This window comes from Thermobia domestica, chromosome 8 (assembly GCF_964235325.1).
Source record: "Thermobia domestica chromosome 8, izTheDome1.hap1.1, whole genome shotgun sequence".
Lineage (NCBI taxonomy): Eukaryota > Metazoa > Arthropoda > Insecta > Zygentoma > Lepismatidae > Thermobia > Thermobia domestica.
In genome coordinates, this window is record NC_137461.1 from 87,018,911 (window position 1) to 87,046,780 (window position 27,870).

The 27,870-nt window shown below is 36.7% G+C and overlaps 1 protein-coding gene across 1 annotated transcript in view; it reads left to right on the forward strand.

Moving 5' to 3' along the window:
• The first annotated feature begins 12,829 nt into the window (after nt 1-12,829).
• LOC145693023 (peroxisomal sarcosine oxidase-like) overlaps nt 12,830-27,870 on the forward strand; it is a 47,570-nt gene continuing 32,529 nt past the window's right edge. Inside the window, exons 1-2 of the mRNA XM_081768687.1 lie at nt 12,830-13,016; nt 27,570-27,718. Of these exons, the coding sequence (XP_081624813.1) occupies nt 12,909-13,016; nt 27,570-27,718 (257 nt within the window). The 5' untranslated portion in view covers nt 12,830-12,908. The remainder of the gene's footprint in view (nt 13,017-27,569; nt 27,719-27,870) is intronic.

Genomic DNA, 27,870 nt, shown 5'->3' on the forward strand with positions numbered 1-27,870 from the left:
CACATTTTCGAGATGAGACAGCCACAAATCTTGTTTCGTGCGCATCCCTAATACTGGCATTCACTCGTTCTATCACTTGATGAATTATTTGTTCAATCTGGGCATCATTTTATTCTTTTACCTGCTGAATCAAATGTTCAATCCTGGTACCCACTCGTTCTGTCATTTGATTAGTTACTTGTTCAATTCGGTTATCATTTTATTCTAATTTTTGTGTCATCGAATTAAATTGTTGTTCTAGGGATCGAATCATATCAGCCACACTAGACATTGAATTCGTTGAAGACGTGCTGTTTTGTTCTGCTCTATCACTAGAATTATTTATCACTAGAGGTTTGGCTGTATCACTAGAGGTTTGGCACCATAAAATGTGTAATATCATTTATATTACTAACTTCAATGATTCTGGATAGTTAGTTACATATATGCCCTAAGTTCGTCAAAATAGGATTATTGACCTGCTTAAGACGTAATTTACTTGTTGAATGTTCAGTGATAACTCACAGAATAAAATAGATTTAAACTTATATATTTTCGCATATTTTTCAACATTGACCTTATATTTTCACAAAGTTTCTTCTTTATTCATAATGGCGTCCTTTCGTATTATATCTTACGTGCATTAAAAAAATATATATGTCTGGTTACAAAACTTAACATCGTAAATGTGCAGATCTGACCATAAAAAGAAAATATCTTCGGTACCGGACCATTGCCCATAACAACATTTTTAACAGATTATATCGTTACAAGGCAAAAGCCATGGTGATAGTGATAATATGAAGTGCGAATGTGAAATAAAAGCAATGTTGTCAATGGCAGAAGTAGCCTTTAGGAGGAAGAAAAAAATATTTTGTGGGGCCTTGAACAAAGAGCTGAGAAAAAGACTTATAAAATGTTCGTCTGGATGTTGTACTGTATGGAGCAGAAACATGGACGTTACACAAATGTGATGAAAAACGACACAAAGCTTTCGAAATGCTGATGGGAGACAAATGAAAACACGAAATAAAATTTTTCAGTTTAACGTTCCATGTTTATGCCTGTTAGGCTGAGGGAGAGTATGGTAGAGCAAGTGAATGATGATGGATTAATTAGTGGAATGAGAACGTGAAAGGAAACGGAAGTACCCCGAGTAAACCCACGGACACGCCTCTGTTTACCACAAACTAACTTGGCCGGGGATCGAACCAGGGACCTCATGCACGAGATGTAAGCGCTCTACCACTGAGCGATCGTGCATCCGTGGAGAAGATTGGATTAGATTAGCTTGGTCGAGTGAGAAACGAATGAGAGGATGTTAAAAAATGGTGGAAGAGAAAAGAACAGTTCTAGATATTATTTATCATATTGACTGCCACCATATCTGTTGACCGTTATCACCTATCCTCCTGAGACCCAAGTAGTTATGGTAGGGAAAAAAATGTGGAACTCATATCACCTTTCATTCATTAGTGCCTCAAAACAATAATCAGTCGCCATTTTTCCGCTCCGTCGTCGGCAAAACACAAAGGTGGGACGTACTGCATGCAATACATTGGGCTTATAGTATCATGTGTTGCATGCAATACAAATACTATATTTAATAATAAAAATGCCTGTTTATTTTTTTAAAAAATCTATATTTCTCCGTATTTTTGATTTCAAAAAATAGATTACAATTCATTTTAGGATTTTGTAAAAAGCCACTCTTTTTTTAACATTTCTATTATAAATTATAAACGGAACAATTGTTTCCTTAGATAAATGTTGAAAAGTAAAATTCTCAAGATATCTTCTTTTGAATGTCATTAAAATTTATACCTGTATTTTTTAAAAAATTGCAATAGCTATATTTTTTAACGTCGTTAATACTGGTAATTCTTGAACGTTAAGTTTATATTTTAAATACAACAATATATTCCGTATACAAATGTTGCAAATAAAAGTTGTACAAATATTTTATATTGAAATTGAAAAGTTTGATATACACACACTATAGTCCTAAAATTGATGAATGCGTTAACATTGATGACTATTCCTGGACATATTGTTCTTCAGCTAAGAACTTTTCAACGGCGATAGTACTCCCGAAACAATCTCTGTCTGCCGAAGTACATAAGAAGACACTGCAGGTTGTGCATCGGAATCGCGAGTTATAAGGGCAACCAACGTTTCTACATCATGGAATAGCTTTACCTCTTTCGAATTTGACAGCTTCGGGCATATGCAACACATTTCTTGTTATGATTTCTGGGCTTGGAGAGGAAGTGTTTATTATTATTATTATTATTATTATTATTATTATTATTATTATTATTATTATTATTATTATTATTATTATTTTCGCTGGGGTCTCTTCTTCATGGCTGCTGTCCAGCATATTTTTGTCTTCAGAGCAACGGATTAGCTTTCTGCCCAAGTATCATTTGACATACAACAACTGAACATTCTTTGCTTGAAAGTTTAATACTTCTGCCGTGTCCTTATATTGGATCCAAACATTAGAGCATATTAAGTCCCCCATGTGAAGTATTGTTCTGATCGTCCATTTTTTAGTACGAGCCTTGGAAGGGAAAAAGCTGATCATTCTGTCACCTAGATCAACTCCTCACATGTTAATATTGTATTTACGAACTACATTTGGCTTTTATTTCCTCTTTCGTGAAATTTGGGGACTTTCCATAATCCAAAACGCATCTCTGGTTTGTACAGAAAGCAATGGTTTCATACAATGAATCTGGAAAGTATTCCTCATACATTTGAATGTGTCTTTCAAATCACATATATTGTCACATACATTTTGAATGTGTCTTTTAAGTCACATATATTGTCAATCTCCGATGATGGATACGTTGGGCTCTGTGGAAGATTTGGAGTAAACCTGAAAATGAAAAGAAAAAATTTCGGTTAAATGAATTAATGTTACTATACATAACGTATTTAAAAATTGAGATGGTTTAGCAAAAATATACTCATGAGTCAAAAGGTTCTTTACCAGCACGGGTATTTCAGGTAGGGTTTCAGAAATCTGGAACAGTGTATCCAAGTTTTGGGAAATGTTCTTTTAGCCGTCTGAAGTTGTTACTGAATGTGTATTAAATTATACCCAAATAATAATTTTAAAAAAATATTGTTTACTCTTTCTTTTGGATCACTCGTAAATCAGTTTGATGAATTATTAAACACTATATCCTGTAGTTATTGCAAATACTACGAGAGATACTATTTGTAGAAAGTATATTCATAGCAAATGAAAACCCTTTCCGCAATCTCATCTTCTGCGAAACACTTGGCTGAATTGCGTCTAAGAAAATTAACAAAGCACTCTGGTATAATTATTGCCAATATTCCTGTGAAACTGTAGAGTCTCCGAATTTAAGATATCTTATCGGAAATATTAGTTATTTTTCAAGAATGTCTAGAGCTATATTTTCCCCTAGAAAGTACAGCCAAAAGATTATTTATTACCTTGTGTTGGCACTCCACTTCGATGTAGCTACCGGAACCGAAAAGACAGCTATTGCCTCTGAACGTTCCTCTGTGTCAGAAAATCGTGATTCGTCAGAAGAGTCATCTAAATTTGGATCGTATTCATCGTCGCTTCCGCTGCTTAAGCCAATATCTGAATCGTCTAATTCATCGTAAAGCACACTGAGTATTTCGTCAGCAGAAAGAGGCCGTCGTGCGCAGCGGCAAGGATGCCCTGTAAAACAAAACACAGTATAAGTTCAACAATGATATGAAATCAATGAATGTACAGTGAATATTTTAAGAACAAAAAAGCAACATGTAGTATGACTCCAGGAGAATGATATTTCTTTATATAAATGAGATTTTTTAAACAAATAAGTTAGTATAATCGAAAACTTACAATTATCAAAGTACTTCTCGCATTAAAATTAGTATGCAATACAACGTGGAGAAGTCCGAAAGTAATGCAGACAATACAAACATGCATACGATACAAGTGCGAGAAGTCCCAAAGTAATGCAGGCAACACATACATACTGGCAGTACAAGTGTGCGAAGTCCTAACGTATTGCAGGTAGTACATTGTAATTTGGCAAACAATAACTAAAATTTGAAAACAACAATAGCAGAATAAATTCTCTAACAATAAACTATATACTTTTAAGAGTTTATATACATAAAATAAAGAGATTTGGAAAAAATGTGAAATAATAATTTGTAATTTACCTGATGAAGTTATTGCTTCGTTCCTATCCATCGCGACGTCACATTTCATACAAGCGGGAAAAAGCAGGAAGTTCGTCATTTACACAAACAACAGTTGCGAGATATAAAACGGCATCTGGTGGCATGCTGCAACAAAAATTAACAAATTCTACGAAACGAATGAGTTGTGGTATCGCTTTATATAAAATGATGTTTCTGTATTGCATGCAGTACGCCGGGTTCCAGGAGGCTATGCGCCACGGGCAACAGTCCGCCATTTAATATTTTGTTTTCCCCCTTGCTTTAGCCCCTTAAATGTATAATTTTCTTCGCGTATAATTTTATATATACACGGCATGGACATTAAATTTTGACTTCTATGTCATATGTAATTGCATACACACCTATAGGACGAACGCGACAAAAATGCAATTTATTGTTTGTGCATAGAAAACCATACACATGGTGGTGCACGAGAAAGCCGTGTGTATGAAATTACATACACATGGCAGTCAATGTGTTAAAAGAGGAAGGAAACTGCTTGGGACATTGGCTAAAGAAGGCGCTGTATCATGAGGGACACCCTATAGAATATGGTGGTAGGAAAGAGAGGGAGGGGCAAAGGAAACTACAATTGATGAACGGTATCAAAACAGAAAAGTCGTGCGTGAAGATGAAAAGGTTTGCTGAAGACCGGGAGACATAGAAGCTTCTCAGCTGTAGCAAGTAACCTGCCAATAATCGCAGAATACTGATTATTATTATATTATTGATGTTTCAACAATATTTAAGAACTAGTACAAAAACTAACATTGCTGTTACGCGTGGATTCCTGAGAAACTTACCATGATGGAATTCTATTTATTAAAGTAAGTTGTAGTTCAGCATATTAGAAGCGTAATGAAATTATCTATTAATTGTCTGTATCACACTTATTTTATTGTAATATTTTTCAACAATATCTTTCGCCCTAAAAAACAATGAACTGTTTTATCCTTAATCTGATTAAGGTAAACGTGGGGGCTCTCTAGTAATGTAGGTCCTCAAGTTAAAATTCTCCTCAGGAATGCTCAAAAATTCCCTTTTTAAGATAAAAATTTCCCTAACACATACACACACATAGACGGGTTGGACAAAAAACTCTAAAACGTTTGCAAAAGTGTGAAAATCATACCTAGTATGGTGTGGGGCCTCCTTTTGTGTCTAAAACAGCTTGTATCCGACGTAGAAGGATGTATACAGCTCCAGAATCGTGGCGTGTGGAATTTTGTACCACTGTTCCTCCAAAACATGCTCTAGTTCCTTAAGGGATACTGGTGAAGGGTAATGAGACCGAACATGCTTTTCTAACTCACACCACAATGGCTCAATAACGTTCAGATCTGGTGATTGTGGGACCCAGGGGAGGTGTGATAGCTCCTGGTCATGCTCCTCAAACCATGATTTCACCGTTTTTGTAGCGTGACAGGGTGCCAAATCATCTTGATATATGCCATCACCATCAGGGAACAATATTTGGACCATGGGTAAAACCTGGTCCCCCAAAATGGCCTCATACGCCTTAGCATTCATCATTCCATGCAGGGCTATGATGGGACCTGTGGAAAACCACATATCACTGCCCATACTGTAACAGAACCACCCCCATGCTTTACAGTTGGGAGCAGACAGTCTGTATCACAGGCCTGCGACGGTGTTCATACGTAAACACGATCGGTTGTTGGAAACAAGGTGAAGGTCGACTCATCGGACATTACGTGTATCCACTGCTCATGAATCCACGCCTTGTGGTCCTTGCACCTCTGGATACGCCTCTTCGCATTTACTGCTGTGACCAGGGGTTTGGCGATAGCGGCCCTGCCATGAATTTTCATTTTATGAAGTTCCCGTCGCATTGTTTTCGATGAAACCGGGTTCTGTAGACCGAAATTGAGTTCAGACGTAACTTTCATTGCAGTGGTCTTCTTTTTTAGCTGCGACAATGTTTTAACGCCCTCCGGTCCCTATCTGACAGGATTGTCTTTCGACCACTGTTGTGCTTTGCAGACGTCGTTTGCCCATGAATTGTGTATGCTCTCGTGACATTTGATATAGTGCCTTTCGATACCCTCACGATGTTCGCCACTGATGCCACTGAAGCTCCAACCAGACAGGCACCAACGATCATGCCTCTTTGGAAGTCTGTCATGTCGCCCATTTTACCGCACCACTTTCACACCACGACACTGACAGATGAACGGATTACTGCTGACGTAAGAGGAAGGTCCACATGACACATTGAAAACAAAAAACGATCGGCAACCGCAACACGCGTTGTACAGTGGAGGGCCAAACTTACTTGTCCTGTATGAAATGTCTTTAGTATATATATATATATATATATATATATATATATATATATATATATATATATATATATATATGGTGTTTCAAAAATTGTCAATAGGTATAGAGAGTATTCCCTACAGGGTGTAATTCTCACATATGCTCTCAATATATTTTTCAGATATACCCTAATTTCAAGAAGGGTCCAAAGTAGGCAGGAGGTAAACCTTGACAACAATGGACATCCAATGCTTCGGAGGGAAGGGGGAAGTGTTAGAAACTCGCAGCTCCATGTTTGTGTTCGGAATAACGTGTGATGATATGTATTTCGTCACGGCATATTTCACGTTTTCTTTACTTAAAAGCGTGAAAGAAAACATCGCACCATGCGTTTTCCCGAGTACGAGAGACCGTGATGTTGATGATCCTTAACACTTCCGACATCGCGCCAAAGGATTCCGTGTGCACTGCTATCAAGACTTATCGTTTGCCGGCTTTGGACCAATTAGAAAGTTAGAGCATATCTCAAAATTCGGTTGATGGCATGTCTGGGAATTTCACCCTGCAGGGAATAATGTGTACACCCAGTGGCGTAGCACACTTTTGTGGCCCCCCCTCCCCGCAAAGTATAGAGAAGGAACTTTAGTTGTAAAGCCGATAGAAGTAAGGTTGAAGTTCTACTTCTTTAAATCTTTATTCATCTCAAGACTTCGGGGCCCCCTATACCTCGCCCCCCCCCGCACTGCGGGGGTTGCGGAGGCAGCTGCTACGCCACTGTGTACACCCATTGAACATCAATTAAATATGCATTTTTGGATTGCGTTTGTGTGACTTCCATTACGTTGAGAAGGGCAACCATTCATAGTCTCTCGAATTCGAAATAGGATCTCTTGAAATTTTTCTTTTTCGCGATTTTGGACAGTCCTAGCTCTGAAACTATGCACTTTTCGCCATAGGTCCATATGAACTTTTTCTCTTATTTTGATATGAAGAATCACTTCATAAAGTTTGTCGGTATAGTCCATTAACACCCTATTGCAATGGATTATTATGCTGTGTTCATATCTCCACAACATACATTTGTGCTTTTGATGCTCTGTTCTTACTTCAATGTTATGTTGTAGAATGACATCCTTAAGTCAGGCCGCGGAAGACTTATGGAGAAAAAAAAGTTTGTCACTTTATGTCTGAGATTCTGAAAAGATTGCCACCGTCTTCTGCCATACCACCGCAGTGCTTAGTTGAAAAGCTAAATTTCCCTACATTTTATTTCATGTTCGAAAAACCTTCCTTTTTCCCTCCTTAGAAAATTATTTACTAAATCTCCCTACGCCGCGGCAAATTTCCCTCAAACTAGCATCACTGCTTAATACTACTATTACTACTTTCATGATTGTAAAATCAAGATAGATTTGGTTAGACTGAGTAAGCGTAATACTCTACTATTTAAAACTATTTAAATAACAATATTTAAAAAATCTATGCAAAATGCATATTTAAAGAAGAATGAAATAATAGATACGGATCACTGTACTAAACTTCTCTCTTTCCATTTATTAAATTATGAGGGGAGGGGTGAAAAGTTCTCGGCCTGACAATGAAAGACTGCGAATTTCAGTTCAAAAATGATTTTATTTTTTGGACATAATCTCCCTTAACTTCAATACACTTGGTCCAGCGTTTCTCCAACATCAGTATTCCTTCCCGGAAGTGAGAGTCCGGAAGGTTGTGAAAATAGTCATCGACGACCCTCTCAATTTCTTCATTCGATGTGAAGCGCTTCCCAGAAAGAAATGTCTTCAAGTTTGGGAACAGATAGAAGTCCTATGGTGCCAAATCAGGAGAATATAGGGACTGGCCGAGCAAATCGTACCCAAAATCCTGCAGTTTTCCCATCGCCAACGCACCCTTGTGCGCAGGTGCGTTGTCCTGGTGAAAGATGATTTTCTTCTTCTTCAAGCCAGGCCTCTCCTCGCGAATTTTGGCATCCAGCTGGTCAAGAAGGTTGGAGTAATATTCGCCTGTAATTGTTCTCCCTTTTGCAAGGTAACCAATTAACAGGACACCTTTCGCACCCCAAAACACTATCTTCGACGCTGAACCACCGGCTTCCACCCATTGCTTGGACTGCTGTTTCATTTCTGGCATGTAGTGGTAAACCCATGTCTCATCCATTGTCACAAATCGACGCACAAAATCGGTCCAAAGATTGCTGCGAAAATAGTTTTCGCATTTGCTTTTGATCGGCAGTCAGCAAATGCGGCATCTATCTTGCGCAGAGCTTTCGCATCCCTAGTTCTTTGTGCAAGATATTTCGCACCAGTTCCTCCGATATCCCCACACTCTCAGCTATCTCACTCACCTTCACTCGCCTGTCGTCCAACACGATATCATGCACTTTTTCGATTGTTTCCGGTGTGGTTGCAGTTTTCGACCTTCCTTCACGTGGGTCATCTTCGAGGGATGTGCGACCACGTTTAAATTCAGCTGCCCATTTTTTAACGGTTGACATGGAAGGAGCAGAGTCCCCGTAAACTTTTGTTAACTTCGGATGAATTTTCGTAGGGGTTAATCCACCCAAAACGAAAAATTTTATTATCGCACGATATTCAAGTTTATCCATTTTCACAACACGCAAGACGTCTAATTGCAACAATGCCTGCACACAAACTACTTGAGAGAACAAGTTGACAGTTGTTATACGAACAACTGAAAAGCGCCCCCAGGCAAGAACAGTAAAATTTTGCTGATTGGCGTGCCATCTCTGGGTCAGGCCGAGAACTTTTCACCTCGCCCTTAAATCGAGTTATATTGCAATTATTACTGAAACATTTATTTGTGAAATAGCAAAATTATAAAAGGCGTTTCCAGAAAACTTACTCTCTAATATTACAATATTGTATGGTTTTTAAATTAAAATGACATGAGCCATATTGTAAGATTGTTATTATGTTTATTTATAAAATAGCAAAATTGCCTTTTCTGTAGAAAGTTGTCGGAAAAGCACCCCAAAAATAAACTAATTCTTGTCGATATTTTCAGAAGAAACGACTCTCACTACATTACAAGGTTATTTATGAAATATGAACAAAGTCGGCTGAGAAGTTTTTGAGGAAACCGTCTGAAAACGACATTTAGATTTACATTTCTGAGTTTAGCAGCGAGGCTATATGAGACATGGACCTAAAGCTTAAGGTGGGATGCGAACTGCATGAAGTCCCGCCTGGATTTAAACCCTTTCTCTCACGCTAAAGATACCTATGAAGGTTACTAAACCTTTGGCGTTGAAGTCCCGGGTTAGTCCCGATTCTCGATAAGAGCTCATGTGACAAAAGTTACCTAAAAAATAAACTATCTGTTTGTGGATATCTTCAGAAGAAACTGCTTACACCAGATTATTGGGACTAACAAAATCGTGACGATTTTCTAAATCGTCAGATATTTTTTTTAGAAAATCGTTCGAAAAAATTTCACTCTCAAAGATTTTTCAAATCCTTTAGGACTTTTTTTTGTCGTTGTTTGTGAAAAAACTCATTAGAAAAAACACCCAGAAGTAAAATAACAGTTGTTGACTTGTTTGGAAGGAGAACTGACCTATACCATATGTCTGCTAATGAAATATCCTAACTACCGGTATATAACTATAAAATTACATGAACTGACAAAAAATAAAGGGGTACTTCCGATTGACATGGAAAGTTGAAATTTGGCGCAATTGTAGTTTCCCGGTACTAACCCACAGGAATTTTCAAAATTAAATATTTTTACGGGTCTAAAGGAGATATGGAGAAATTCTCCTTGTTATTTAATTTTTTTAACCTATAATCTCATATTTTAGGTACTTGGAATTAGAATAAAAACTTGAAATTCGGTATGCTTGTACGTTTTCGTTAGTGTTCCAACTTTGGAGTGTTTTTATGGGGAACTAAAAAATCTTTCCCCCTACATCTTTTACACTACAAAATTATTGGGCACTTCCTGTAGGGCTACAATGATTAAATTTGACATGATTGTAGCTTTTCAGGACTAACCAACAGGAAAATTGCCGAAAGTGAATATTTTAAAGTTTTATGGGGTCTAAAGGGGCAATGAAGAAATTCCCCATGTTATTTAAGTGGGCCATTTTGTGAACCTATAACCTCATATTTTAGGTACTTGGAATTGGAATAAAATCTTGAAATACGGTATGCTTATACGATTTTGCTAGCGTTAACTATGTGAATCGCCAAAAATAAAAATTTCCATCTGTAGAGTGGTTTTATGGGGAATTAAAAAAATGTTTCCTATGTTATTTATATGGGGCATTTTCTACACCCCAGAATGTTTAGACACTTCCGGTAGAATTAGAATGATGAAATTATGCATGATTGTAGCCTTCCTGGGCTAACCCACATGAAAATTGCCAAAAGTTAATATTTTTAGTTTTTAAGGGGTCCATAGAGAAGATTAAGAAATTCCCATTTATCGTTATTTAATGAACGTTTTCTTGGGATGTAAAATCTTCTCTTTTACATAGTTGAGAAAGGAAAAGAAACTTAAAATTCGGTAGAATTGTGGGTTTAAGAGGTGCGAGGCCGTAGGCCCAGTAAACGCGGGGGTCAAGGGACAAAGCTCCCAGCTGGGTCAAATTCAGGAAATGTAATTAAAAAGCAAATGCTCGAAATTCACTCTTGAAGCAAAGGCTGATACGTAAGAGATGCGACACCGTAGGCCGAGCGAACGCGCGGATCTGGGGGGCGAAGCACCAGCTACCCAAAGGCTAATTTGTTATAAAATTGAACGAAATTAATTCAGCCGCATTTTAGACAATCATAAAAACTACCCTTTTGGATACTTTCTTATGTATTAAGGGTTGTTAGTGGTATATTGATTTATGAAATATCAACAAAATTGTTACAACTCTTCTAGAGAAAATAAAATTTTGATTTCTAGCATCCAGGAAACTACCCCTATTTTTAGGGGTTGGGAGGGAAATTCGAAAAGCGTGCTTGTACAAGCTCTAGAAATGTATCTTAGAAAATCCTTAAGTTTAAAATTCGGTCTCGATACGTTGAACAGTATGGCATTCAGGCGAGTGTATATACATGAGGGAAAACAAATGAACGGGTGAACAGACATACATATCTATATAGAACACTTTTTCGGCCATCAAACATGCAGATTCGTTGGTACCTCGAACTCGATTATTTCATGAATCCCATACTTTCTTCTAATCTACCGACACTAGAATGTAAAAATACTGGGAAATAAATTAGCATATAAAAGAATAGGATCGGATGTTCGGTGTATATACTCCGCTGAAATTGATTTTGTACAAAGTAAGGGAAGCACAGTATTCAACAACTTTATAGAAATTATGCACTCTTAGTTATATCAACCTGCATAACTTCAGTACCCTAGCGTAAATTTTTTTGATAAAGTAACCAATTTCTTCCAAAATTTTGCAAATTTGGGACTGGTATTCGACATTAGCATCGATTAAATCTGAAACTCAATTATACCCATTTTCCTAGTCTCTAGCAATTAAACAAAAAAGAAGAAGAAAAGAAGAATGGTATTTTGAAAAATTATATCTTCCCTGCTACTTATCATTGACTTCTCAATTTCTTCTTTCTTGCTAGCTCCTAGATGTCTACTCAAATACACAAAGAAGATCCCAACTTCAGTCAGAATTCGCGGGTTTTGCAACTTGTTTTGTATCCTTCCTTTTTCTAAATCCATATAGCCTGTGTTTAGCGCCATTCCGCTTAATACAATTACCGTCATTTGATTCATTACATTGTATTTACAGTGTCATTGAGGAATTACCAACAAACTTATCTATAATTAAAATTTTCCTAAAAAAATCAATGTATCTCTATCTGTTCATCATTCATTCCTAGCTGTTATCTAAATTTCTTTATCTCGTATTTTCTTTAAAGGAATTAAATAAAATTTATGAAGCCTGGCCAACCTAGCTCCTGCCTGGTTGCGGGCCTGATCCCAGTACTTCCACCTTAATGTTCATCATTTCCTTTACTTCCCCCTAATAAAGAAGTTATAGTTCAGATCGTCTAAAAAAGAAATTGAACAGAACATGGCCTTTACTTTTAGAGCTTGCCACAAATTCTTTTTCAACTCGTTCAAGGCATAGCGAGAAACCGTACGTGATTATAGTGTTTTATTTGTAATTGCAATTAAGTACCTAAGCCAGATTTGTTGTTTACATGTTATCGTGAAATGACAGTGACTAGTATTTCTTAAACTTTCTTATCACCAATTCACGTGAAGATAGCATAGTAACTAAACTGATTTAAAAAGTACACATGGCTAAAGATGGCATTGCGCCAACAACTGCGTTCCTCCACACACTCTCATTCTTGACGTCACTCACTTCATCTTTTCTCCTTTCGTTGTGAAGACTTGATGAGAACAAAGTGAAAGCAATGGCAGCGACATGCTATCAGCATATAGTAGTTGGTGCTGGTGTGGAAGGTTCCTGGACCGCTTACAATCTTGCTAGACGTGGGCGTCGTGTTTTACTTTTAGAACAGGTAACTATTCATCTATAATTGGAATTCATGTAAAGGCGCTATACAAGTAGCACCGGTGCGGCAATAGCCGACATTTGACATGCCACAGACGACGCAATGTATACCATGCGGATGTCACAGATGTTGCTGTGTGTGGCCAGGGGCGGATCCAGGACCAACTTCTGGGGGGGCGGTGAGTTATCATACTGCTACTTAGAACTACTTTTAACAGTTTCAAACTCTGGGAGAGTTTTATTTTTATATATAAAATAAAAAAAAGTTTCCTCTTCCTTGGGGGCAATCGTCCCGATCGCCCCCCCCCCCCTGGATCCGCCACTGTGTGTGACATTTGGCTTGTTGGCAAGGGGACAAAGAGCATGTGGCATGCTACACGTGTTGCTGTGTTTAGTATGCTCTTTTGTGAGACTTTTGGCAAACTAAAGAACTTAATTCCACTAAGGCAACATTTTTGTGGCTAAGTCCAAGGAGCTATTGACGAATAAAATGTACCAAGATATATGCCTCGTTCCTAGTTTACAAATTACCACTAAACAATAAAAATAAAAAGGGACACTGTGGCTCAGTGATATAGCGTTTACCTCTGATGTTTGGGGTCCCTGGTTCGGTTCCAGCCAAGAAGTTTGTGGTGGACTACAATTTGTTCGTGGGTTTTCTCGGAGTACTCCCGTTTCCACCCACATTCTGACTCCACCAATTACTCCATCATCATTTACTTGCCTTAATCATCCGTTTCCCTTTAACCACGGGACGTCAAACTGAAAGACGGGACGGGAAATTGACAAATTTGAAGCTTGACACGTGTTTTTCTCCTCTCCCAAAGTCTTAGGGTTCATGTGGTAGATATGGTCCTTCATGTGAACCCTAAAATTAAATCTAAGGTTTTAAGATCAGTTGAACACAGGAGCCAGCACATCTACAAAGACTTGGATCATCGAATGTGATTACTCTTCTTCAAAATATTTGCGCAAAAGTTTGAAAATGGTGGTTGTGTGATGGAAAAGTGCACCATCTGGCATAAACCAATGATTTTTGAACGCAAGCCTGCATAACTCTTGAATAAAATAACTGAACTCGGTCTCAAGCACTTGTTGTAGCTCGTCTTGGCATATTTGCTCTCAATAACATTACCTCACAATCCAACCGTGGACAGGACACACAACATACTTACACGTTTCGAGTGAAAATTTGATTTTTCTGATCCCATATCTACCAGTTCTCCCAGTATACAAAAAACGCTCAGCCAAAAATATGCCTTGTCCGAACACCAGATGTCACACGATTTTCCTAAATAGCTTGGTGAGCATTGTCCGCACAAATTGTAGTCATTGTGCCAGTATTCCTCTGTTAGTAGCTGTAAAGTGTGACTTTGTAGAAAAACAAATAAAAATCTGTGTTCAAAATGTGCGCAGTGCTGCATGCAATTCCTAACGCCTAAGATGCAAATCTCGTGGGCTTCTTGCAAAAGCTTCACGGACTTCATTGAATTTTTATTAGCATCAACATGTGGACACACTTTCTTCCTGTGAACAAGTGTAAAAGAGAGAGGGAACGCTGGTGAACACCGTTACACCACTTCCAAAAAATATTTACGGCGTCTTCCACTTCCTAAAAAAATTACAATGGGCAAAGATATGCAAGGGGCGTGATGTCATGCGTCCCCTACTTTTTCAGATCCACTTTTATCCCCGCCTGTAGGTAATGATCTTGAATGGAAACTGTCGTTCTCAATTTGTTCACAGATTTATTATTATTATTATTATTATTATTATTATTATTACTACTATTGTGTTAGGAGTAGAATAGAGGCTAGATAGACGGCCGAGTCAGCGAAATTTGATCTTGTTTTCCTAGAAATCGATATCATTTCCTGGAATTGGGAGGCAAGTTTCGACAAACCTTTAGTTGTTATGTTCATAGCCTTTTATGGCTACCACAGAAGCTCGTGGGAAAATGTTTGTTTGTTAGAACCCGCTGTTGCTATACTCATAGTCTTGGATGCTCATACTCTTGGACGGCTATCGGATCTTGATGAGAGTCCTATCAGTTAACACGATCGAAGCTTCCCAATTGATTGATTATCACGATCGAAGCTTCCCAATTCATTGATTGATTTTCGTCTTTTCGTTATGTATTGAATAGCTATTTTGCATAGCATAGGGTAGCTATTTTAGACCTTTATCCCCCAATCCTTTGATATTCAGTGATCGAAGCACTCCAATTTGATTGGTCTTCGTCTTTCCCCGACCCGTTCCTCCTGGGAAACCGAAGAGCATACTTAATGTCTTAAAATATTCAATGCTTTCTCATCGAGAATCGAACCTGAACCATAAATATGCTTTCATTTGATAGCTCTCTCATTGGAATCGAACGCAAGACCAGACTTTACGATTTAGAGTTGATTATTATTATTATTTGGGAGTGAAAGTGAAACAGATAACTAACCTTGATTGTAGCTTCGCTAACTTACGATATAGACTCTGTACACAAAAATCCACTTTGGTAGGGAGGTGCGATCGAATTTGGTACTTCATGATTTTAAAGTTGAACTAGTCCTTGTATGAAAAAAAAAAATTCATGTATATAGCACTTAGTTTCACGACAGAAAGGAACGAATTAACTTAATGTCTAAAAATATTCAATGCTTTCTCACCGAGAATCGAACCTGGATTCTATTATTATTATTATTATTATTATTATTATTATTATTATTATTATTATTATTATTATTATTATTATTATTATTATGGAGGTGAAAGTGAAACAGATAACTAACCTTGATTGTAGCTTCGCTAACTGACGATATAAATGTTGTGTACACAAAAATCCACTTTGGTAGGGAACTGGGATCGAATTTTGTACTTCATGATTTTAAAGTAGACTAGTCGTTGCATGAAAAAAAAATTCACATTTATAGAACTTCGTTTCACGACAGAAAGGAACGAATTCACTTAATATCTTAAAATATTCAATGCTCAAAAATCCACTTCGGTAGGGAGCTGGGATCGAATTTGGTACTTCATGATTTTAGAGTTGAACTAGCTCTTGTATGAAAAAAGAGAATTTCACTTTGTTTCACGATAGAAAGGAACGAATTAACTTAAAGTCTAAAAATATTCAATGCTTTCTCACCGAGAGTCGAACCTGAACCCTAAATACGCTTTTATTTTGAAAGTTCTCGCACCGGAATCGAACGCAAGACCAGTACTTCACGATTTAGAGTTGAATTAATCCTTGCACGATGTTAAACTGATTAACTAATGTTAAACTGATTTGAACGTACCTCTAAATTGAGTTTTCGTATTTGCTACGGAATAAGAACATCATATTGTGTTAAGTGATAGTTTTCGCAATCATTGAGACATCATGTCCGTAAGAGAGAGAGGAAGAGAGAGAGAGATGAAATATTTTAGTTTAACGTTCCACCTAACAGAATTTCTTCGTATTTCCACTCTTCAGTGAAAATAAACGTTGCCATTTTCTTTTAGCATAACATGTTTGCAGGTACATTAGTGACAACACTACGAGTCTCGGATGTTTCTGTTTCATTTCGAATTTGAAAAAATGTACTTGTCGATTTGCGACTTATCTCTTTTCGTACCGAAAAGTTTCTCGATTCGTTGGCAAATGAATCTAAAAGTAATATTTTTTTCTTCACGAAGTATGAGAATTGTCTGAAACAAAGAGAGATGTGTTTATGCCCTTATTATTATTATACTGATCACCTAACATTACCATCATCATCATCATCAGCCTTGGAGAAACATGAATCTAGCAAATTCCGAACTCGTTATCTTTCTTTTTTAGAGTAATTAACTGAAGGTGTGATGATTGACAAATCTGAGAGGCACGGATCGCCATTAAGTTCCAGTACTTGCTTTGTACAGGATGCATACCAAGAAGCTTCAGCATTTGAAAAACGAAGTACTGGTTGTAAATCCTTTACCACTGAGCCACCACACTCCTCAAATCTAAAATGTAATAGGTTTGTACATCATGTAAAGACCCCTCGGAGAAATAAAGATACGTCCCACAAATATGCCCTTTCTCGGTAAAAGGACATATGATTAAGACAAATGAATGACGAAAAAATAATAGTTGATGACAATGACAATGTGAATAAACGTTATATCACTGAGTAATCATGCATCCTGAAATCCATTGAATTTGTGAGTAGAAGAACAATACACGTACTAAAAAGAAAAGATACATGTTCTTCTAACCTGACATAATTGCTTTAGAAAAATAACAAACATAAAAATAAAAAATACAGGAATGAACAAAGTAGCAGTAAACAGGAGAACTAATGCTCACAGTTTTTTTTGTTTACCACAATTACCTATTAACATGAACTCGGATTGAGGAAGGAACCACAAGCACCAGAAGTAATCACTCTACCCATGCCCTTATCCATAGGGATGACGAGCGCGTGTAAAATTTTCACGGTAGGCTTGCAAATGAACTAAAATATGATTGAATAGGGTCTCTCCTAAATTCTACTCCCCCTCTCCCTACATGTTGGGACTGGTTGTTGCCAATCTACCATTGGGACTCAACCATTGATCCATCATGACCGTTAAAAAATTAAATTGTGATTACTCATCACTCTTTTACAAAAAGTTACGAATATTGTCAGCGAACTTTCCATTGTGATAATACCAAGGAGACAGTAGACAGTATGGCTAATGAGGTAATGCTTAAAATTACTAATATTTGACGAACATGGGCCCATGATTAGCAACCAAAATTGGCATGTCCGTGCTCCCTTTTAGAAAATTTTGTCCCAAATGGACCTGATTCAAAATGTTAATGGGTTAGATTAGATAGTATTTGCAAAGATGTGATGTACACAAGAGTAACATGTAATCGTTTCTTAGAAAATTAATTACTTTCAAAACGAAAGTCTAACATTAAAAATGAATCGAATGACTCCATTAAAAGATTTAAATCTATTGTACACAGGACACGGGAATCAAACGCAAGACCTGTACTTCACGACCGTTGAGTTGAATTTATCCTTGCATGAAAAAAAAAAGAATTTCACGTATATAGCACTTCGTTTCACGACAGAATGGAACGAATTAATTTAATGTCTTGAAATATTTAATGCTCTTTCACAAGAATCGAACCAGAACCCTAAATATGCTTTTATTTTGAAAGTTTTCTCACCGGGATCGAACGCGAGACCAGTACTTCACGATTTAGAGTTGAATTAATCCTCGCATGAAAAAAAAATATTTCAGGTATATAGCACTCCGTTTTCACGAAAGAAAGGATCGAATTAACTTCATGCCTGAAAATATTTAATGCTTTCTCACCAAGAATCGAACCCGAACCCCCAAGGGTCGCGGTTCTTCTTAAGTGTATGGGACATATATAAACATTTTCAACTGCCTTGCACATCAGCGGAACCGATCTCCCCAGGCCTGTAGTTTTTTCTTCATTTAGTTATAAAGGTAGTTGAAAGAACAAATTATAAAATGTATTTATTCATAGCTCAGTTCGTATGAGTTCATTTTGTAACATTAAAACACACACACACAAACATACACACACACACACACACACAGACACATACATACATATATGTGAATGTCTGTTTGCTAGTATCTCTTTCTCTCTCTGTTTGTTAGCACATTGAATACCGTCTTAAAAGTGTTTAGTTTCAAGAGCAACAGATAAGATAACATTTTCAAATGTTTTCATGATTCGTTTTGCAACTAGGCAACAGACAGTCCTCCTAAACGAATGATAACAACTGCCTTGAGAAACGTTAGTAAACATCGGACGTTAAAAGATAGAGTACTTTTAATTGTGTGTTAAATAATATTATGTGTCATAAAATTTTATAACATCATGTCTACCTGTCTGTATGTAGTATGTACTTGGGAGAGCCCTGGAACATCGAGACACTTTACCTTTAAGTAATGGTAATAGAATAAAAAAAATGTGGAACAAGAGAAAAAAGAAATGAAATCTTTGAGTTTTACGTCCCACGTTTATGCCTACGAGGATAATGGAGGAAGGGAGCCGAAAAGCCATCAAACAAAATGGGTTTTACGTCCCACGATTATGCCTACTATGCTAATGGATGGAAGGTGATGATGAGAAATGAGTGAAAGGATGAAGTGAAGAAAGTGGGGGGAAATGGAAGAAATCCGAAGGAATACGGTGTTTGTTCACCACAAAGTTCACTTGTCGGGAGCAGAACTTGAACACGGGGCCTCATGCATCACAGGTAAATGCTCTACCACTGAACCTCCGAGGACTCCCCCCATAGGTCAAAACACAGCACTCATGCAATGATTTTATCCAACATTAAGTTCACTTTTCGGGGGTCAGGATTTGAACACGGGGGACCCTCATGCATCAGAGATGAACGCTCTACCACTGAACCACCGAGGCCCCTAGGTCAAAGCACAACACTCATGCAATGATTTTATCCAACATAAAGTTCACTTTTTGGGGGCCATGATTTGAACACGGGGACCTCATGCATCATAGGTGAACGTTCTATCATTGAGCATCCGTGGCTCCCCTGGAACGAAAGATTAAACTATATTACTCATGCAATGATTGTTTGACACCCTCATGAACATTCGTCCCTATACGTGTGAAATATAAATGTAAATATATTTAAGTATATATCTTTCTGTCTGTCTATCTGTATGTCTGTATGTATGTGGTCTTGGGGGGATCAGAGAAGTGAACCGAAAAGATAAAAAATAATAAAAAATGTCCGAAATCAGTAAATATCATTTAAGGGGTTGAAGTAAAGGCCCTCGCAGGAGTGCCCAAGTAACATTTTCGTTGTCAACCGTTGTCTATTTGTAGACATCGATGGCAAAGCCACTATCAAAATGTCAACGGCAAATTCGATAATCCAACAACCATCGATGCCAACAAACGAAAACAAAACAGTGGTTCAACGTTGCACACTGTTGTCTAATGGTTGATTGGCCCACTGTACACAATCTACTGTTGACCCAACGTTGCAATTTAAAATGTTTGATATCTTCCCATACCATACCCAACTTGATAAGGGATCCAACATAAACGTCACAATGGAACATAAGGGTTTTTCATTTGATACTTCGTTAATAAAATAAAAAGTTTGTTTATGGTCTTTCTTCGTTCTCTTTGAGCTTCAAGTTTTTCTATGACTTCATTAAAATCTGAAATGCTACTCGTCAAGTTTTTCTGAATAGAAAGCATCGCTACTGCAAACATTTTCCGCTTTATTGTTTTAAGGTACAGAAACGCCTCTCTCTTCCGATGCGTGACAGGTAAAATTAGCAATTTGAAATGCCTGTAACTTTTGTGAATCCCAAAGTAAAATCCGGGTAGGAAAATTTTTGTCCACGAGCTTTCACGTCGAAAATGGCCTGAATGACCAATAATCTCAACAATATATATATATATATATATATATATATATATATATATATATATATATATTGAAGTTGTATGAAAGCTCAGTTTCGTAGAACTCATCTTCTTCTGTCTTCTTCTCTTCCTCATTATGTATCTCCTATTATTTGGGAGAACGTTAGATTTAGCAACTCTTCTTCTTCTTGGAGACATATTGCCAGAATGAAGAAACACAGTTTAAAACTACCAAGAGGACACTTCTAGTCACCATCCTTCGTAGAAAGGCCAAGTGGTTTGGACACCTTCACACAGCCATAGAAGGAAAGATGGAAGTGAAGCGAGGAATAGGAAGAAGAAGAACACAGCTGATCGTTGATTTGAAAGATAGGAAAAATATTAGGAGTTAAAAGAGGAAGTTGAAGATCGACAAAAGTGGAAGAAACATTTCCAGTCCCAAATCTAAAATTTAAAAAAAATCCTCATTAGTCCCAGGGCAGAAAGGCAGAATAATAATAATAATAATAATAATAATAATAATAATAATAATAATAATAATAATAATAATAGAGAGATGATGCTCACATAAATAATTTTAGAACATTGGTCAGATAATGTTTTTAACGTGAATCTCGCTACGGACTTGTTCTTTTCACAATGATACGAACTACCGAACATGGAAATAATGTACGATTCATTTTTTAGTTTTTAGTTACTCCTATTGTTTTTAGTTACTCCTATTTTTTAGTTTGTAAAATTCTGGTAAATCCTCTTCATGGAATTTTTGTTTCGAGTTATATCGGGCTGAATTTATGTTAATTCCATGTGGAAACGAGTTCCTCATTCCTTAATGTCAGTTCAGAAAGAAGCAGAATACAGGGAGAGCTAATCTTTGATATCGCGGAATCTTTCTTTGAATTCATTTTTCAAATGCTGAAGCTTCTTGGTATGCATCCTGTACAAAGCAAGTGCCTTGTACTTGTTCCATACTTAACACAAATTGGTAAATGTATCAAGCCTTCGTTTTGTAACAGTTTCTCCCAGAGCTGCAACTTGTGTTCTAACGTTTTTATTTACGCAACGTTTGCAGTAATTATGCTTTTTTTAAAAGTTTCAAATTAAAATGTGTCAAATATTTCGTAATATCACCTACCATGAAAGAAACATATTCTAATCACAAAGAATCTGTCAGTAAGTTTGTGCTTTGTTCTTTGATTTGAAGAAAATTGCTAATTTCATCTTTCACGTTCCAGGAACTTTTCAGACCCGTGGAGCACAGGATACCCAGCACACTTCTCTGCGATAGGGAAACCTAGAATATTTATGCAAAATTTTCCAAGAAAACAGCAAATTGTCGGTGGTTTAAGCCATATGAAGTTGATTTAAGAACATTGTCTATGTGAACTATCTTTGAACGTATCACAGAGTGACCCAAAGTAGGTATACATACCTACATTGATCAAGTATGACATTTTAATTTATTAAGATAATGAATTTATATGCTTCGGGCTATTCCGAGTTTAGGCATAAGTGAAAAGGAATTAAGAGCAAATAATGAAGAAACTAAGTCAATATACTGTATGTATGGATTGCAATAAGTAAATGAAAATTCCATGAGCTGATCAGTACGGGGCTGTATACCTACTTTAGGACCACTATATATACGAGTACTTCTTTGTTGTTTTCTGGAGGTGAACCGTTGGGTCGCAAACAAATGATTCAAGGGCCAAAGGCAGTTCGCAAGTTTGAAATACTTGTTCTACAGTTACGGTCTAATTCTGTTACCGGAAAAATGGCAGGTCATTTGTATTTGAAGTTTCATTGCGTTATTTTCAAATTACAAGTGTAGTCATCTTTAATAGTGTAATTCAAATTGTGGACCTGTTGTCAACAAGTGCAGAGCTATGTAAAAATGCATCATGTATTATATCACAGAATACTACATTTCTAGATCTATCCACTTTCTCAGATTTGTTCAAAAAACGTAACACAAGACTATTGTAATTCGTCATCTGAATTACCTTTTCTTGTTTGTCTTAAAAAGCAATACATCTTCGCGGATAATCATTTAGCGCCCATACAGCCAGTTGAGAAAATTCTTTAGTTGAGAAAATTTATTTTCCTATTACAGTACCGACTTGACAAGTTATCAAATTATAACTATTCCAAAGATAACGTGAAAAACAGATTAATTCATTTGTTCACGAATTAATGCGAAAAGGGAAATTTGTCAACTGTAGAATACTTTCTTTTTCGTGTGTACAGGAAGATTATATGACTATACGTAATAATGATGCTACTGTATCTCCAACAAATATAGATCAAAACTTATTGGCCATTACGTGATGCAACCTTTTTTCACTAGTGTAATTGAAAATTGCGGACCTGATGTCGACATGTGCAGAGTTATATAAAAATGCATCATGTATTATATCGCAGAATATTACATTGCTACTCCTTCTGTATATAGGATAGGTTAGTGTTTCTTTCTTTAGATATATGATATCTATTGTTGTTCAGCATTACGTCTGAACATCAAGTTAACACTTCTCACTTTTGTTGATGAACGTCTTGGTTTAATATTTATCTTCACACGGTATGTAGTTCATTCATTTAAACAAAAGTAAACTTGCGATGTTTAAAGATGATGATAATGAACGTGTACAATAGATTTAAATCTTTTAATGGAGTCATTCGATTCATTTTTAATGTTAGACTTTCGTTTTGAAAGTAATTAATTTTCTAAGAAACGATTACATGTTACTCTTGTGCACATCATATCTTTGCAAATACTATCTAATGTAACCCATTAACATTTTGAATCAGGTCCAGTTGGGACAAAATTTCTAAAAGGGAGCACGGACATGCCAATTTTGGTTGCTAATCATGGGCCCATGTTCATCAAATATTAGTAATTTTAAGCATTACCTCATTAGCCATACTGTCTACTGTCTCCTTGGTATTATCACAATGGAAAGTTCGCTGACAGTATTCGTAACTTTTTGTAAAAGAGTGATGAGTAATCACAATTTAATTTTTTAACGGTCATGATGGATCAATGGTTGAGTCCCAATGGTAGATTGGCAACAACCAGTCCCAACATGTAGGGAGAGGGGGAGTAGAATTTAGGAGAGACCCAATTCAATCATATTTTAGTTCATTTGCAAGCCTACCGTGAAAATTTTAGGGGCGCTCGTCAGCCCTATAAATAAGGGCATGGGTAGAGTGATTACTCCTGGTGCTTGTGGTTCCTGCCTCAATCCGAGTTCATGTTAATAGGTAATTGTGGTAAACAAAAAAAACTGTGAGCATTAGTTCTCCTGTTTACTTCTACTTTGTTCATTCCTGTATTTTTTATTTTTATTTTTTTTATTTTTCTAAAGCAATTATGTCAGGTTAGAAGAATATGTATCTTTTCTTTTTAGTACGTGTATTGTTCTTCTACTCACAAATTCAATGGATTTCAGGATGCATGATGACTCAGTGATATAACGTTTATTCACAATGTCATTTTATCAACTATTATTTTTTCGTCATTCATTTGTCTTAATTATATGTCCTTTTACCGAGAAAGGGCATATTTGTGGGACGTATCTTTATTTCTCCGAGGGGTCTTTACATGATGTACAAACCTATTACATTTTAGGTTTGAGGAGTGTGGTGACTCAGTGGTAAAGGATTTACAACCAGTACTTCGTTTTTCAAATGCTGAAGCTTCTTGGTATGCATCCTGTACAAAGCAAGTGCTGGAACTTAATGGCGATCCGTGTCTCAGATTTGTCAATCATCACACCTTCAGTTAATTACTCTAAAAAAGAAAGATAACGAGTTCGGAATTTGCTAGATTCATGTTTCTCCAAGGCTGATGATGATGATGATGGTAATGTTAGGTGATCAGTATAATGATAATAAGGGCATAAACACATCTCTCTTTGTTTCAGACAATTCTCATAGTTCGTGAAGAAAAAAATATTACTTTTAGATTCATTTGCCAACGAATCGAGAAACTTTTCGGTACGAAAAGAGATAAGTCGCAAATCGACAAGTACATTTTTTCAAATTCGAAATGAAACAGAAACATCCGATACTCGTAGTGTTGTCACTAATGTTCCTGCAAACATGTTATGCTAAAAGAAAATGGCAACGTTGATTTTCACTGAAGAGTGGAAATACGAAGAAATTCTGTTAGGTGGAACGTTAAACTAAAAATATTTCATCTCTCTCTCTCTTCCCATCTCTCTCTCTCTCTCTCTCTTACAAAGGACCTGATGTCTCAATGATTGCGAAAACTCACTTAACACAATATGATGTTCTTATTCCGTAGTAAATACGAAAACTCAATTTAGAGGTACGTTCAAATCAGTTTAACGTACCACGACTATGTCTATTATGCTGAGGGAGACGGGTGATTAAGACAAATGAATGAATGAATACTTAGTAGAATGAGAATGAATGAGTAGACCATGAAAACTCACGGACACGATGTTCGGAGGTCGAACTAGGGACTGCATGTACATTGCCCCAGTGCACGACAATTAGTAATAAAAATTATAAGCTTACTTGATCGGAGATCGAACTAGGGACCACATGCACTGGATTACGGAACAATGATCTACTACACTAAGTATTCATCTGAAAGAATAAGTCGTTGCTTTATCACTGAGCCACACACAAACTTTCACATATTTCTTACGTTCGAAACGTAAGAAAATATTTCAGTTTAACTCAACGGTCGTGAAGTACAGGTCTTGCGTTTGATTCCCGTGTCCTGGTTCGATCCTCGATGAGAAAGCATTACATATTTTAAGGCATTAAGTTAATTCGATCCTTTCTGTCGTGAAAACGAAGTGCTATATACGTAAAAATCTTTTTTTTTCATGCAAGGATTAATTCAACACTAAATCGTGAAGTACTGGTCTTGTGTTCGATTCCGGTGAGAGAACTTTCAAAGTAAAAGCGTATTTAGGGTTCAGGTTCGACTCGGTGAGAAAGCATTATATATTTTTAGACATTAAGTTAATTCGTTCCTTTCTGTCGTGAAACGAAGTGAAATTCTTTTTTTTCATACAAGAACTAGTTCAACTCTAAAATCATGAAGTACCAAATTCGATCCCAGCTCCCTCCCAAAGTGGATTTTCGAGCATTGAATATTTTAAGACGTTAAGTTAATTCGTTCCATTGTGTCGTGAAACGAAGTGCTATAAATGTGAAAATCTTTTTTTTTTCATGCAAGGACTAGTTCTACTCTAAAATCATGAAGTACAAAATTCGATCCCAGTTCCCTACCAAAGTGGATTTTTGTGTACAGAACATTTATATCGTCAGTTAACGAAGCTACAATCAATGTTAGTTATCTGTTTCACTTCCCCCTCTAAAATAATAATAATAATAATAATAATAATAATAATAGAATCCAGGTTCGATTCTCGGTGAGAAAGCATTGAATATTTTTACAGCATAAGTTAATTCGTTCCTTTCTATCGTGAAACGAAATTCTATAAATGTGAAAATCTTTTTTTTCATGCAAGGACTAGTTCTACTTTAAAATCATGAAGTACAAAATTCGATCCCAGTTCCCTACCAAAGTGGATTTTTGTGTACAGAACATTTATATCGTCAGTTAGCGAAGCTACAATCAAGGTTAGTTATCTGTTTCACTTTCACCTCAATAATAATAATAATAATAATAATAATAATAATAATAGAATCCAGGTTCGATTCTCGGTGAGAAAGCATTGAATATTTTTAGACATTAAGTTAATTCGTTAGGTGGAACGTTAAACTAAAAATATTTCATCTCTCTCTCTCTTCCCATCTCTCTCTCTCTCTCTCTCTTACAAAGGACCTGATGTCTCAATGATTGCGAAAACTCACTTAACACAATATGATGTTCTTATTCCGTAGTAAATACGAAAACTCAATTTAGAGGTACGTTCAAATCAGTTTAACGTACCACGACTATGTCTATTATGCTGAGGGAGACCCGTTTCCCAGGAGGAACGGGTCGGGGAAAGACGAAGACCAATCAAATTGGAGTGCTTCGATCACTGAATATCAAAGGATTGGGGGATAAAGGTCTAAAATAGCTACCCTATGCTATGCAAAATAGCTATTCAATACACAACGAAAAGACAAAAATCAATCAATCAATTGGAAAGCTTCGATCGTGATAACTGAAAGGACTCTGATGAAGATCCGATAGCCGTCCAAGAGTATGAGCATCCAAGGGGGGCTAAATCGCTTTTGCTCTTCGACTTCCCAGAAGGAACGGGGCAGGGAAAGATCAATGCTATACAAAATTAGCTATTCAATACATAACGAAAAGACAAAAATCAATCAATCAATTGGGAAGCTTCGATCGTGATAACTAATAGGACTCTGATGAAGATCCGATAGCCGTCCAAGATTATGAGCATCCAAGACTATGAGCATAGCAACACCCGGTTCCCACAACAAACATAACGCAAAGGCGAAAATCAATCAATCAATTGGGAAGCTTCGATCGTGATAATCAATCAATTGGGAAGCTTCGATCGTGATAACTGATAGGACTCTCATCAAGATCCGATAGCCGTCCAAGATTATGAGCATCCAAGACTATGAGCATAGCAACACCCGGTTCCCACAACAAACATAACGAAAAGACGAAAATCAATCAATCAATTGGGAAGCTTCGATCGTGATAACTGATAAGGACTCTGATGAAGATCCGATAGCCGTCCAAGAGTATGAGCATCCAAGACTATGAGCATAGCAACAGCGGGTTCTAACAAACAAACATTTTCCCACGAGCTTCTGTGGTAGCCGTAAAAGGCTATGAACATAACAACTAAAGGTTTGTCTAAACTTGCCTCCCAATTCCAGGAAATGATATCGATTTCTAGGAAAACAAGATCAAATTTCGCTGACTCGGCCGTCTATCCAGCCTCAATTCTACTTTAGGACCAACTTTGACTCTAAATGAAGTTCTTTCAAAGGAAATATGTAATAATGAAAAATTTAAATCTACATTCCACCCTTCAGAGTGAAATTTTTCAAAACTCTATCTTATTTATAGTTTAAGAATAATTTTTTTATACAATTTACTGTTGAAAAGAAATGCTATGTGTTACAGTTAGCAGTGAAATTATGAAGTAGCATTTATGTCGAAACTTAATTTTATAAATTCTTGAAATCCATTTTTTTCAGTTTCCACTACCTCATACTAGGGGAAGCTCACATGGACAGAGCCGTATCATCCGATATGCTTACCCAGAAGAGTGCCACGCCTTGCTTATGGAATATGCTTACCAAGAATGGAAACAATTGGAAAAAGACACTGGTGTCAACCTTCTTGTGTAAGTATTCGCCATAATGAGCTACAATACAACCTGCTGGTTTTCTGAAAATTGTATATTGTCAACAATTCTTTGGAAATAAATTGGCAGATAACCCTAGTTTACTCAATGGAAGTCCGTGATTTGTAACTGAGAAATTTTGAGTTAAAAAA